Raw genomic sequence first — 15,353 nt, 5'->3', positions numbered from 1 at the left:
CTTTTTTGACATAACACCAATTTTTTAACTGCTGGTGTTGCACCAAACATATAAACACAGACAACTACACTCATATACATATGTGCACATGACAAGCTTCAGCACAGTTTCCATCTATGAAATTGCACTCACCATCCGAACGTGGCCGATGCCAGCGCTGCCTTGACTGGCTTCCGTACCGGTGAGACATAAAAAGCACCAACTGATCGTGGTCATTGCCAGCTTCCTCTGGCCCCTGTGCTGGTGGCACGTAAAAAAGCACCCATTACACTCTCGGAGTGGTTGGTGTTAGGAAGGGCATCCAGCTGTAGAAACACTGCCAGATCAGATTGGAGCCTGGCGCAGCCTCTTGGCTTCCCAGCCCCCAGTCGAACCGTCCAACCCATGCCAGCATGGAAAGCGGACGTTAAACGATGATGAAGCTATTGGTCAATCTGAGGCTATGGGAGATGCTACCCTTTCCCAAAGACCCATTCAATAGGATCAAACAGAGAACAAAGTGGTGCTGAAGTTATACTTCTTAGACATACAACTATGTCTTTGATCAGAATCTATTTTATATGTAGCAGAGGAGAGAAAAGGAAAATCAGCTCTGACAGGATTTGAACTGGGAACACCCAGATGAAACAAAATACTTCTAAGTATTTAACCAGGTACTCTACTACTATTTTTATCAACTTGCAAAACTTCTGAAATTATTGAAAACATTCATTGAAAGCGATGTACTTGCCGATGCTATTCAAAATATAAAACTTAAATGACACTAACATCCCAAGATGGAAAATGAAACAAACCCAAAATACAATGGAATAAAAACAACCAGGCAACTTAATGTCATATGGTTTTAGGTCACCAAAAGCCTGAAAGCATTATTGTTTAGTACAAAATAAAAAAAAAGTACATGAGACACATTATTATTAATAGCTACAATGTGAATAATTAGATAGGATTGAACACATTTTATTTAGAATTGTATACATATTTTTATGTTGCTATTTAATTTTACAGCAGAGTTTTATCTAAGTCTATAAATTTCAATTCATTTCATTCAAATATATTTTAACAGAGTATCTCTAATTGTTAATATTATATAAACATATTTCAACCAAGTCATGCTTGTTTTTCAAGAGCATCTATTGGATAAATGTGGCAACAAGATGTTCATTTCTCCTCCATTATTGGAAATACATAAACATAATGGACAATAAACAAAAAAAAAAAAAATCATCATCATCATCGTTTAACGTCTGCTTCTCATGCTGGCATGGGCTGGACGGTTTGACTGAGGACTGGCAAGCCAGTAGGCTGCACCAGGCTCCAATTTGATCTGGCAGAGTTTCTACAGCTGGATGCCCTTCCTAGCACCAACCACTCCGAGAGTGTAGTGGGTGCTTTTTGTGTACCACCGGCAGCCAGGCAGCACTGGCACTGACCATGCTCAAATGGTGCTTTTTACGTGCCACCAGCAAGGGAGTCCGTCAAGTGGCACAGGCATCGACCACATCCGAATGGTGCTTTTCATGTGCCACCAGCACTCGCTCGCATTGGCTACGCTCAAATGGAGCTTTTTACATGCTAGCAGCAAAGGAGCCAGTCGTGCAGGACTGGCGTCAGCCAAGATATTTTGTATCTTATATATGCTGATTTATGTGAATGGAGTTCAGGGCAGTTTGTTATATAATGCTAATAAAGCTTATCAAGACTGCAAGGCAGCAACAATCAAAATAGCAATAAATGTATATAGACATGATTATGTATAGGGTGCAATATTGAAGGAACAGCCAACAGCTACATGAATAAAAGCACTAAAATAGTAAGGATTGAATCTTTTATCTTTTACTTGTCTCAGTCATTTCACTACAGCCATGCTGGGGCACTACCTTGAAGAATTTTAGTCAAACAAATCAACCTTAGAACTTAATTTTTTTAACCCTTTCGTTACCAACCCAGCTGAAACCAGCTCTGCTCTGTAGTACAAATGTCTTGTTTTCATAAGTTTTGAATAAAAATCTTCCACCAAACTTTAGTCGCAATTTATGTTCCTAACTCTAGCTTAGTGATAACAAAGTTATTTTACTAAATTCTTTGTTATATTTAAAATAATAGAAAAAAACACAGAGCATCTGAAAATAAATACAGTAACAAAAGGGTTAAGAAGCCCGGTACTTAGTCTATTGGTCTTTTTTTGCTGAACCACTAAGTTATGGAGACATAAACACACCAGCACTGGTTGTCAAGCAGTGAAAGGGGTGGGGGGCAAACGCAGACACATACAACAAAAAAGCCTGTCATATATATATCATAGTCATCAAAACAGGTGTTAAATGTTGATGATGTTATATATATTTACAGGGTGAACCAAAAGCAGTTGAACAGTAAATGATAACATTTATTATGAGATCACATACTAATACAACTAAATTTTGATAAACAATTATTACGAAAAACTAGAGGTAGTCGATAGCTTCCGCTATCTGGGCGACCAAGTTAGTAGTGGGGATGGGTGCGCTGAAAGTGTAGCTGCTAGAATAAGAATAGCCTGGGCAAAGTTTAGAGAGCTCTTACCCCTGCTGGCGACAAAGGGACTCTCACTCAGAGTAAAAGGCAGACTGTATGACGCATGCGTACGAACAACCATGCTACATGGCAGTGAAACATGGGCTGTAACTGCTGAGGACATACGTAAGCTCGCAAGGAATGAAGCCAGTATGCTCCGTTGGATGTGTAATGTCAATGTGAATACCCGTCAGAGTGTAAGTATCTTGAGAGAAAAGCTGAACATTAGAAGCATCAGTTGTGGCGTGCAAGAGAGACGATTGCGCTGGTATGGACATGTGGTGAGAATGGAGGAGGATAGCTGCGTGAAAAAGTGCCACACCCTAACAGTTGAGGGAACCCGTGGAAGAGGTAGGCCCAGGAAGACCTGGGCTGAGGTGGTGAGGCAAGACCTTCGTACATTGGGCCTCACCGAGGCGATGACTACGGACCGAGACCTTTGGAAATGGGCTGTGCGTGAGAAGACCCGGCAAGCCAAGTAAGATCGCTGCCAGTGCCCCTGGACTGGTTCTTGTGCGGGTGGCACATGAGATGCACCATTTTGAGCGTGGCCGTTGCCAGTACCGCCTGACTGGCTCCTGTAGGATTTTCGAGCGAGATCGTTGCCAGTGCCCCTGGACTGGCTTGTGCGGGTGGCACATAAAAGACACCATTTCGAGCGTGGCCGTTTTCGTGCGGGTGACACGTAAAAGCACCCACTACACTCTCTGAGTGGTTGGCGTTAGGAAGGGCATCCAGCTGTAGAAACTCTGCCAAATCAGACTGGAGCCTGGTGTTGCCATCCGGTTTCACCAGTCCTCAGTCAAATCGTCCAACCCGTGCTAGCATGGAAAGCGGACGTTAAACGATGATGATGATGATGATGATGACAATTAAATTTTGATAAACAATTATTACATATACAATTAAATTTTATTGCATACAATAATACAATACAAAAACACTGAAAATGTTATCAACGCAAGTTAGACTATAACCCTAACACAAACCCTATTCAACCTACTGTCCGCCTACTTTTGGTTCAGCCTGTATATAAGAAACAAGTTAAAAATAATGGTCATTAGATACTCCTTTAGGGTCCCTACCACAAGATTACCTGGAGTTCTTCATTATCTAAGTAATATTGTTAGCCTGATGTGCCAACAGAGAGCTTATTAAGTATTTTGCCTGGATTGATAATCCCTCACTATTTGGTTTATATATATATATATATATATATATATAGAGAGAGAGAGAGAGGCTTCTTTCAGTTTCCTTCTACCAAATCCACTTGGCTGGTATGAAGCTATAATAGAATACACTTACCCAAGGTGTTATGCAGTGGGAGTGAACCCAAAACTGTGTGGCTGGGAAGCTAACTTCTTACCACACCACCATGCCTGCACCTTGTATTCATATTTCAAAACCCCATAAAAGATCTTTCATAGTCTTACTATTCTCATACAAAAGGATTGGAACAAAGGGGAAAACGTTGGCAGCAGCATAGAAACACATAGAATGGAAAAACATAAATAACCTCAGTCTGGAAATCCTTCAGACAATCATCAGAACCTAAATGGAAAATGTACTTACACTATTGACATGATGTCTGTGACTGGGGATGCGTTCATGTCTAGGCAAACTCACTTGCTGGTACCGAAACTGTTCGTTGCTATGGTGATGATATTCAAAATTTTGTTGAAAGTTGTTGTTGCCATGAACGTAATTGTAAGATTGATTATCCTGAACGAAATTAAATGAAAGTCAAAAAAGAAAATTTTAAACTAAATAAATTTTTCAAATCTTAAAAACTAAATTTCATTAAAAATCGGACGAAATTGAAAATTTCCTTTTAAACAATTCCCAAATGTTGTTTCAATCTTGCATTCATACAAAACATCAACAAAGTCATTGAAGAAATAAACACACACAAATATATATAGGCAAATTTACATTATTTGACGGATATTTGTCCTCATCCTGTTTGTTGTTAACACAACGTTTCGGCTGATATACTCTCCAGCCTTCATCAAGTGACTTGGGGTAATTTTGAACCTGGGTTCTCATTCCTAAGGAAATTTCCCCAAGACACCTGATGACGGCTGGAGAGTATCTCAGCTGAAACATTGTGTCAACAACAAACGAGATGAGGACATCCGTCAAATGTAAATAATGTACATAATTCCTCATCTCTTAAAGAGAACTGTACAGGCAAATTTGTTGTTGAAAATGCACCTAAATTTGAAAAACTTGTAATTGTTTAAAATAAATATTTACATGTATATCAAACTAGTTCAACATTATTTTTTTGTTTATCAATGGTAAAAATTCAGAATTATGAATTAGAAAAACATCTTTAAAAGTTTCAATGTTGACAAAATTAAATGTTCATAACAGACAAATTTAGAATTATGAATTAGAAAAACATGTTCAAAAATTTCGATGTTGACAAGTTTAAATGTTCATAACAGTCAATAGCATATATAACACACACACACACACACATATATATATATGAGAGCGAGAGAGAGCGAGAGAGAGAATTTCAGCTACCTTATGATCAGAGACCGGGTGATGCTGCATGCCCCACTGTGGTGGTCCTGAGCCTTGATGGCCAGGGACATTCCAGTTAGTCATATTCCAATTCCAGTCTCCAGGGATTGGTTGGTTTGGGGGAGGCTGGTTTAATAAAGGAAGGTTGCCCGGCATCGGTTGGCTAGGCATTGAAGCTGGGCCTTTGTAGACTTCAGGATTTCAAAATAAAACAAACAAAAAACAATTGCATTTATATTACCTGCAACATTACAACAGAGTCTCATACAAACGTACTGAATATCATTTTCAGTTCCATTCATTTAAGAAAGAAATTCTATAGGTTTATGCTTAGGTATATACATTTCACATGTTCCCTTCTCTAATTCTTTCTCCCCTTCCTCTCCAGGGTAGCCAAGTACCCCCTCTATAGTAAGGCAACTATCTCTGTCCCCCTGTTACACTCTAACCTCTCACCTTGCTCACAGCTACATCCCTCATTTTCCTCTCTCTCAGCTGAGCAGTCTTTGTCTTGCAAACTACTTTTTACATGGCACAGACAACTGGAGCCTGATGTAGCTCTCTCTGGCTTGTCAGCCCCTGTCAAACTGTCCAATCCATGCCAAAATGGAAAGCAGATGTTAAATGATGATAATATGATGATCTATATGATAATGTTCTATAATACACTGAGTTGTTGGATAAACTCTGAGTAGCTCTTCTCCAGAGAAGATTCAATAAAGAGTTTTCTCTCTCAGGACCATGAAACAATTTCGACTTCAGCATTAGAAATCTAACCAAGCTTTTAATCTCAGTAATACAGTAGTACCCCGCACAAAATGCCTCACTGCTCCTTAGGACAACTATTTAGAGCTACTTTGATGAGAATATAAGCTGTGATCCATCACATTACTTTAACCTACAACTTCAAGACATTCAAGTAGATTTCAATTCCTTTAATATACCAAAGTGTATTGTGTGTCTCTATGAAGAACAATAACCCTAGAACCTTAATGACAAGGTCCTAAATTCAACACTTACTACAGCAACTATTCTGCATCCTTGAGCAAAGTATCGAATTTAGTTTGTCCCAAAACAGACTCCGCCTCTGTTTTACAGTTGAATGGTCAGTGAAAAGAACTTCCAGCTGTAAAAATAATTTCTCCTACAATAAAATCATCTCGTTCGTGCAAACATGAAAATTAATTAGATGTTAATGAGTAGGAAAATGAAGTCCTTTACTCTAAATCTAATTCTGATTCATATATTTCAAAGATGTACTTGTCTACCGAATGATTTGATTGAAGACCTTGTGTTAAAACTGAAGTAACTACATCATGGAAAAATCCATTAAAACACACCATGCTGTTTAAATTCACTTTGAATTAAATTTATGAGATGTCAAAATCTTCATCACACAACTGCTCAGACAGTTCCACTGCAACTGCAGTGACATAAATTTTAACATCTCATAAATAAATTTTACAGCTTTGTGTGTTATTAAATTGCTCTCCACCCCACACACCTCCTTTCCCCCACTGAGCCGCTGTCCAAATTTTTTCTTATCCTCACCTTCCTCTAGCAACACATCCCAACCAACTTTATCTCCTGCTTCCTAGATACTCCTATCCTCCCTTATATAACAAGAAGTAGCCATGTATCTCCCCCCCATTTTGCCTGTTTTTTTTTCTTCCTAATGTTATTTCTTTATTTAGTTCCCATCTAATTCTATTCATTCAGTTAGTTTACAAAATATCTCAAAGATTCTTCCAGAATTGCTCTGGAGACACAAAAACACAAACTGTGCCTACCTGAGTCCCGATTAGTGTCATTCTCTCCATCCGAGATATCCATTTCGTTCTGGTTTTCATTGCCACTTGGTTGGGTGGCATGCGTATGAGGTGGGGGAGGTGGAGGGACATGTTCCAATATCATTTGAGGTGGGGGGCCTGTTGTTTCAACATCGGAACTTTTACCATCAGGGGGAAGAGGTGGAAACAGGGGTGGTGGCGGTGGTGGTGGAGCTGTGCTCTGAGGTGGAGGGGTCTGAGAAATCTGATGCATTGGCAAAGGTGGCTGGCATTGTGGCGCTGGCGGGGGCTGCTGCTGCTGCTGCTGTGATGGGGTCTGTTGTTGCAGCGGTGGAGGGGGAGGTGCCTGTGATGTATCTTCATTTGCTTGAACAGCAGCAGCCCCTGATGACATTGCCTCACGTTGGGCAATCCATTGTTTGGCCAATTCAGCCCAGTCAACTATAAGGAAAAAAAAGAAATGGTCATTTACAAGACAATAACAATGATGATGATGATGATGAGTAACAATATAGCTCCCTTACAACAAGAAACCTGTTCTCTTCTATCTCCTTCTCTTATACTTTAGCCCTCATCTCCTAGCATAAAGCCCCCCCTCCCTCTCTACTGTTACCCCACTCTTGCCAGCTGCATGGCGACCTCACTAGTAAAATGACCCACATTAGGAAGGGCCTGCTTGGCCATAGAAGACATGCCAAAGTAGATATTGGAGCACAATTCAGTCCTTGGACCTATTGAGTCCTGTTGAGCTTTCCAACCACAGCCAGCATGGAACATGGGTGCCAGATGATGATGATGATATAGGAATATTTAAACAAATGCCCATCCAAGTAAAATAGGAAGAGAAGGGGTCGAGAACCACTGGCCTACAACGGATGATAGAATGAATACAGAATGCAGTGGTAGCACCATAAAACTGAAGAGTGATTCATCAGACTCCATTGTAAATTTCAAATCTCTGAACAGAAAAAGCCAGCCAGTTAGCGGGGTCAATACCATATTTAGAAGGAACTGGAACTCTGCTAAAGCTATCAAAACTGAAGATAAACACTGATTCTGAAGACTCTCCTGATTGAAATAAAAATTTTGAGAACAATGCAAAAAAAAAAAAAAAAAAAAGAAAAGGAAAAAAAGTGGAGTCTGTTTTACTTGCCTTGTTCACTCGGGACATTCTGATAAGCTGCTTGCTGTAATGGCCAAGAACCCCAATGGTTAGCCCACATCTTTTCATTAAATATACAAAACTGATCTGAAAACATAGGAAAAAAAAAAACATATAAAAATAAATATTACTTTTATATTACTGAAATGGTTTATTCTGTCTCACTACCAACCTCCCCCACCACCACCACCACCACCACCAAACAAATTGTTCTTGTATGTTCTATTTTTTGTTTTATACTCATTATTTTTTATAACTGAATGCCCGAGAGGACATTTTGTAATAACATAATTGTTTTCTATAAATGTTATATCATTCATATTGCTAACCACACAACTCTGTGAAGTATGAATGGAATCTGTATTTTGTCATTCAAGCCAACTAGAGCGAGCACACGTGTGTGTGTGCTTTCTTTATTACTTCTTTCAGTCATTAGACTGCGAGCATACTGTGGCACCACCTTGAAGAATTTTAAGCTGGATGTATTGACCCCAGTACTTATTTTTTTAAAGCCTGGTACTTATTCTATCATTCTTTTTTGCCAAACTGCTAAGTTATGGGGATGTAAACACACCAACACCAGTTGTCAAGTGGTGGATGAGAACAATCAGACAAACACACACACATATATATATATACACATATACACACAAGATGGGCTTCTTTCAGTTTCTGTGTACCAAATCCACTCACAAGGCTTTGGTTGGCCTGATGCTATAGTAGAAGACACTTGCCCAAAGTGCCATGCAGTGGGACTGAACTTGGAACCATGTGGTTCGTAAGCAAGCTACTTACCACACAGCCCCTCCTATGTCTATCAAAATAGTCAAAAATAACAAAAATATTAGACAAATACATGTTAATACCAACCAACAAGAAAGATTCCATATGGTTGCTGAACATGCTAGAAACGGTAGATAAATCTTTCTTAAAACTCCAGGTCTTCTTAGAAAAGAGGAAACATTAGAGGACTCTAAATAGTCAGGATGGTCACTGTTGGAACATCTGCTTAAGACAAGGCTGACCTTAGGCTAAACAACAATAAACATGACAGTGAATGATGTGGACATACAAGAAATATTGAACGATATTGATTTCTTCAATTTGGTGGCACCAGAAATTTTTAGAAAGGAGGAGAATCAATTCAATCACCTTTCAATATATTGATTCTCATAATATTATTGATCTCAGAAGGATGAAAGATAAATTTAACTCCCAATACAATTTGAACTCAGAAAGGAATTCAATTAAAGATAATTAAACTCTTCACAAATATTCTCTTAATTCTACTATCACCTCCTCTCTTATGCAGGACAATATATTTACACCACTCAGACTCTGCTAAGTTGGCAGAAATGAGAGACAAATAAATGCCTTAACAACATATTCACTTTCATCATTTTAACAACTATTTTCCATTTTCGTTTGGCTTTGATGGTTGCTTGAATTCATCTGCATTATAAGCTACTCTCACCCACCCTTATATAATGCTGGGTAGCCATGTATCTTCTCTATAGCAAGACACCCGTGCTTGTCCTGCTATCATACCTGAACCCCCTTCAAAACCTGGCATAAAACCACCACCTCACTACCACTTAAGGAAGGTGCTTTTTCATTTCCTAGATTTTAAAAAATTTTGTAAGGTATAATAGCACCCAGTACACACTGTAAAGTGGTTGGCATTAGGAAGGGCATCCAGCCAGATCTTATCAAACCATCCAACCCATACAGGCATGAGAGACAGACATAAAATGTTGTTGATGCTATTTACTGGCTCAAAACATACTGGGGACACATTGTCTTTTAATTACTCCGGCATTGATAAAATGAAGTCCCAGTCAACCATTCCACCAACTGATTACACATCTGCCTTCCAAATTTCTGTCTGTGAGCCAAACAAAGAAATCAATAACTACATCACTGCACTGTGATGAATAGAAAAATCTGGTGGCAGAGAAATCTCAAAAGATTAACCAATAAAGCTACAGTAGTGAGTTAAAACCACATATGGTAGTGAACTGGTAGAATCAGTAGAGCATCAGATAGAATGTGGCTGTGTGGTAAGTAGCTTGCTTACCAACCACATGGTCCCAGGTTCAGTCCCACTGTGTGGCACCTCAGGCTGACCAAAGCCTTGTGAGTGAATTTGGTAGACGGAAACCGGAAGAAGAACATCGTATATGTATGTGTGTGTATATGTTTGTGTGTCTGTGTTTGTCCCCCCAACATCGCTTGACAACCGATGCTGGTGTGTTTACGTCCCTGTCACTTAGTGGTTCAGCAAGAGAGACCGATAGAATAAGTACTAGTCTTACAACGAATAAGTCCTGGGGTTGATTTGCTCGACTAAAGGCGGTGCTCCAGCATGGCCACAGTCAAATGACTGAAACAAGTAAAAGAGTAAGAGTATGTTATGGTTATATCTCTTTGTGCAAATAAGTGAGGCAATGCTTGTATCCTTTCTCATAGATCCCATGCTGTTAGAGATTACTGCTTAATCTAATTCAAGAGTGTAGTGGGTGCTTTTTACATGCCACTAGCGGGGGGGGGGGGGGGGGGCAGTCCGGTGGTACTGGCAACGACCAGCTTTTTATGTGCCAAATGCATGGGAGCCAGTCAGACGGCACTGGCATCAACCACGCTTGAATGGTGCATTTTACATGCCCTCCACACACACACACACAAACACATTTGGGTATGTATAGAGAGAAAGCAAGCCGGTTAGGTGGTTGGTTTTTATCTGGAAAATTCCAAATTCAATCATTGCTACCCAGCTACCCAAGCTGACTTTGCCTTTCATCATTCTAAAAATAGATGAAAAAGACACTACCTGCTGGGATGATTCACTCAAATACATCAGGGCTTAGTAGTAAAGTGACAAGCTGCTTTACATTCTGAGTTGAAATTCTGCCATGGTCAACTTTGCCATTCCTTCTTTTAGAAATGATGAAATGAGTCCCAGTCAAGCACTGGAGCCAATAGCTCCTTGCCCCACAAAATTTCAAGGCCTTGTCTCTTTCGAGCAAGTGGGCAGGTTTGTTACTGTAGTGGGAGAAATGCTTAGCAGCAATTTGTCTCTCTTTAGGTTTTCTAGGTTCAAATTCTGTGACAAGGTCGACTTTGCCTTTCATCCACTTGGGGGCTGACAAAATAGGTACCAGTTGAGCAATGGAGTGAATGTAATCAACTTAGCCCACCCCAACCCCACACCAAAAAATTGCTGGCCTTGTGCCAAAATTTGAAACATCTATCATTATTATTATTATAGATGTCACACAGATACATCATCATCATCGTTTAACGTCTGCTTTCCATGCTAGCATGGGCTGGACGATTTGTCTGAGGACTGGTGAAACCAGATGGCTACACCAGGCACCTAATGGTGATGTTTGTTCTTTTTTCATTTGGAGTCTCACATGCTGCCCCTCCATAAAATAATTTTTGTGAAAAAGTAACCATTAAAGCTTAGATAATATATCTGAGAATTAATCTGTAGAACCCCCCCCAAAAAAAAAACACAAAACAAATGCAGATATAAGGGACATTTCAATATTTTTTAACATGTATCACCAGTGACCCCTGCAATACAGAATGAATATAATATTTGTTCTATACTGCAGGAGAGACACCAGTAACAGCCATATTATAAATCAATAGATTAGTTTATATTAGTGAACTAGAACATATTATGTGGTTAAAAAAAACCAGTTTTTTTAAATGCATAATCTATAACAAAATTAGACCACTGTTGCAAGAGAAAATATGGCACAAAATGGGTTTCTTAGATATAAAGTGTTAAATGCCTTAGTTTTACTTCTGACAGGTTTGTATTCCAATTAATGTTGAATTTTTAGCTTATCTGTAACCAAAATTAAAAATCATTATTTTAACTTCCATATTCCATGCTAGATTTATTACTGATATAGCTGTACTGCTGTGTAGACAGTGGTCATATATTCGCAGTATTCATATTTGGTTCAATTCATTGACAAGTCCAATTTGTTTTGACTGCAAAAGAGATCAATGTTCGCATTGTTCCACACCTTCCTGTCAGGTGTGACAAATATATGAATATTTAATCTCTTCCTGTTGCATTAGCCAACATCTATTCTGCAAACTATGAAGGTCATCTTTATATTTTCCATTTCCAATCCATTATTGTAACTACAGGCAAGTTTACTTTCTTCATAACTTCAATTATAAATTTGGTAACAATGTACAATACTACATATAAGTTAAAGGGTAGTGATAGAGCTTGGGGGCAAAAGCAGGGCTGCAGATTAGCCCCGAAAGGACCAAAGCTATGTCAACTGGAGGTGTCCAAGACACAACTTGTCAATCACAGACAAGATGGAAAAGAGTATGCCAATAAGTTTACTTATCTCAGAAGCTGTATCACCAACAGGACTGATGCAGAAGTTGAAGTCAAGACGAGGATGGGTAAAGCAATGTCAATTATTAGAATGCCTTCATCCAATATGGAGATCAAAAGCCATCAGTAAGAAGAGAAAGCTGCAGCTATACTCAATTATTGTTATACCTAGAGCCACTTAAGCCTCTGAAACTTGGAAGAAGAGAGTGAAGATCTCTCAGGTGCTGGACATGTTCTATTGGTGCTGCCTACATTTAACCCTGGGCATCTCTCACCAGGACAGAGAGAGAGAGAGAGAGATAGAAAGAGGTGACGAGAAGAAGTTTGTAGGATGTGGTGACCAAGCAGCGGATATGGTTAACTAGCCGTGTGCTTCAATTACCACAGGGGAGACATGATACTGTCATGATGGAGTGGACACCAGGAGGAGGAAAAAGACCAAGAAAGACGTGGAGCAATATGCTCCAGTATGAAATGATAGTGTTGGGAGTTAACCCAGGTGGAGTACAAGAGGCACAAATCCAGGCAACTTATTCTATCGGTCTCTTTTGCAGAACCACTAAGTTACGGGGACGTAAACACACCACCATCGGTTGTCAAGCGATGTTGGGGGGACAAACAGAGACACACAAACATATATATATATATATATATATATATATATATATGTATGTGTGTGTGTGCACAAATGTAATTCCTTCCCAAATAAATTGTCCTTCGTATTCGAGGCTCCGATGAAGCTCTAACTCAACTATTGCATCATATACCAGAAACAGCGGTAAGCTAATGAAGTCCATAACATAATCGTTTTTTTTTCTTTTGTCAGCTTATTTTCTTTCGTTTGTGTGTGTGCGAGAGAGAGAGAGAGAGTGTATATTGTAGATAGACCTATTCGAAATAGCAACCCCATTAACCCTCAAAATCACATTTAATTGGCTAATGTATAAATATATATGTAGCCAACAAGAGGTACACGTAAAGAACAGCTATAGGAGTCAAATCACCCTCAAATGACACCCAGTCTTTTGCGCGCGCGCGCGTGTGTATGGGTGTGTGTGTGTGTGTGTGGACCAATGAAAAAGCTTCTACACGTTTCCTTGAAATGGTAGACAACGCAGCAAAATCGTCATCAAGCTCCCGGCTGTCTGTTGTACGTGTACACATACATATACGTATATAGACATACATAACACGGCTACTAAAAGTGTCAGGAATAGCAGCTAATACTCCCTCAAACTACTTAAGCTAAATCATGGCTTAAATACAAGGACATCGCTAGGTAGCTGTGTTCATATGTATATGTACACAAACAGACAGAAATAGGGAGATTATACAGAATATATATCTTGTTGCACATTTCGATTTATCATCATTTGAAATATATAATTCGCACACTGATGTGTGGGTCCAAATGTTACTCTAATATGAACAAATGACGCGATAGCCACATTAAGAGGGGGTTCCCGGTACTTTTCCGCAGTGATTCTTTTGTGAATATTAGACAATACTCCAATAAAACAGAGCAACGATAGACAGATTTGGCGCCCCGTCACAACACATCAACGTGAATAGATAGAAATATTCCGTTCGTGGTACAGAGGAGGACAGACCGATCGACTAACGAACACCAAGTACTCGAAAACCTAGAACCTCTGCGGTTTCCACCACCACCACCATCACTACTTCAGTTAATGCGCATGTTTGGATGTGACATCCAATACCAGAGTATTTCATTGAAAAAGAAATAGGCATGTGAGTGTATATATGCGTGTGCGTGTGTGTGTGTGTGTGTATATATATATATATATATATATATACACACACACACTCACTCACATATATATAGAAGTGGGTAATTAAATAGAGAAGCAAAGTATCAAAGATGGAGACTGAGAGTGTTGTGCAGTGGAAGAAAGAAGACAAGACAAGGCGAAAATAATGTCGAAATGTGAAAAGTCTGCAACAGCAGAGCAGATATCGTCGCGACGAGCGAGTCAAAAAAGTAAGTTGTAAATAATATCAGAGGTCACCAACATACACATACACACTAATCGAAATAAATAAATAAATATATCACATTTAGTTCCTTCCATGGTTCAAGGGGTTTTTTGGGGGGGTTTTTTTGAAAATATTTCTAAGGCGTTCCACATAATAATTTTTTTTTTTTACCCAAAATGGAACAACGAAACCATTACAGTTTACATAGGATTTGTTTTATTAACGAAGAGCAAAGAATATTTTTGCCTAACACATTCACGCCTTCTCTCTCATACACATATATATACATACATACATACACACACACACATATATTATATATATACATGTATTTATATTGTGTGTGTAGGTAGTAGGGTAAATCCCAGCTGTTATAATAATAACATCAAAAAAATTTCCATTTCCTGTTCTGTTATATAAGCAAATGAGATGACAAAGGAATAAAAAATTATCTTATCAACTTGTCCAACCCATGCCAGCAAAGACAATGGACGTTAAATGAGTATGACGAACTTCATTAGCTTACAGCTATTTCCGCTATAGGATGCAGTTGAGTACCTGAGTAACACCTTACAGCTTCATCGGAGCCCCGAACATGATGTGCAAATTTATTTGGGGAAAGTATAACCAATGAGAAAACAAACGTATGTGGGGAAATGAAATCCAGGAGATCCTCCCATAATTAGAATAAGGTTAATGTTATATAAAGACAGGTATATTCAGATGTAGTGGAACTAATTAGATCTACCAGTAAAAAAGTATATATTGGCTGAAACACATAAATAAATAAATAAATACCTGTACAAACACACACATAACTATATATATGTGTGTATATATATATATATATATATATATATATATATATATATATACATATACAGGGTGTCCACAAAATCTACGTACATGGAGTAAATAAAATCATAACATGAACAATTAAATA

General features: G+C 38.8%; 1 protein-coding gene across 2 annotated transcripts in view; it reads right to left on the bottom strand.

Moving 5' to 3' along the window:
* LOC106868248 (uncharacterized) overlaps nucleotides 1–15,353 on the bottom strand; it is a 39,229-nt gene that overhangs the window by 17,805 nt on the left and 6,071 nt on the right. For both annotated transcript variants that reach the window (XM_014913418.3, XM_089356861.1), the window contains exons 2-5: nucleotides 8,032–8,127; nucleotides 6,879–7,319; nucleotides 5,089–5,279; nucleotides 4,129–4,278 (exon numbers count right to left, since the gene is read on the bottom strand). In XM_014913418.3, the coding sequence (XP_014768904.1) occupies nucleotides 4,129–4,278; nucleotides 5,089–5,279; nucleotides 6,879–7,319; nucleotides 8,032–8,101 (852 nt within the window). In that variant the 5' untranslated portion in view covers nucleotides 8,102–8,127. The remainder of the gene's footprint in view (nucleotides 1–4,128; nucleotides 4,279–5,088; nucleotides 5,280–6,878; nucleotides 7,320–8,031; nucleotides 8,128–15,353) is intronic.

The sequence above is a fragment of the Octopus bimaculoides genome, chromosome 8, assembly GCF_046866305.1.
Source record: "Octopus bimaculoides isolate indiv1 chromosome 8, ASM4686630v1, whole genome shotgun sequence".
Classification (NCBI taxonomy): Eukaryota; Metazoa; Mollusca; class Cephalopoda; order Octopoda; family Octopodidae; genus Octopus; species Octopus bimaculoides.
Note: the sequence above shows the minus strand (reverse complement) of the source record. Positions and strands in the feature narration are given on the sequence as shown.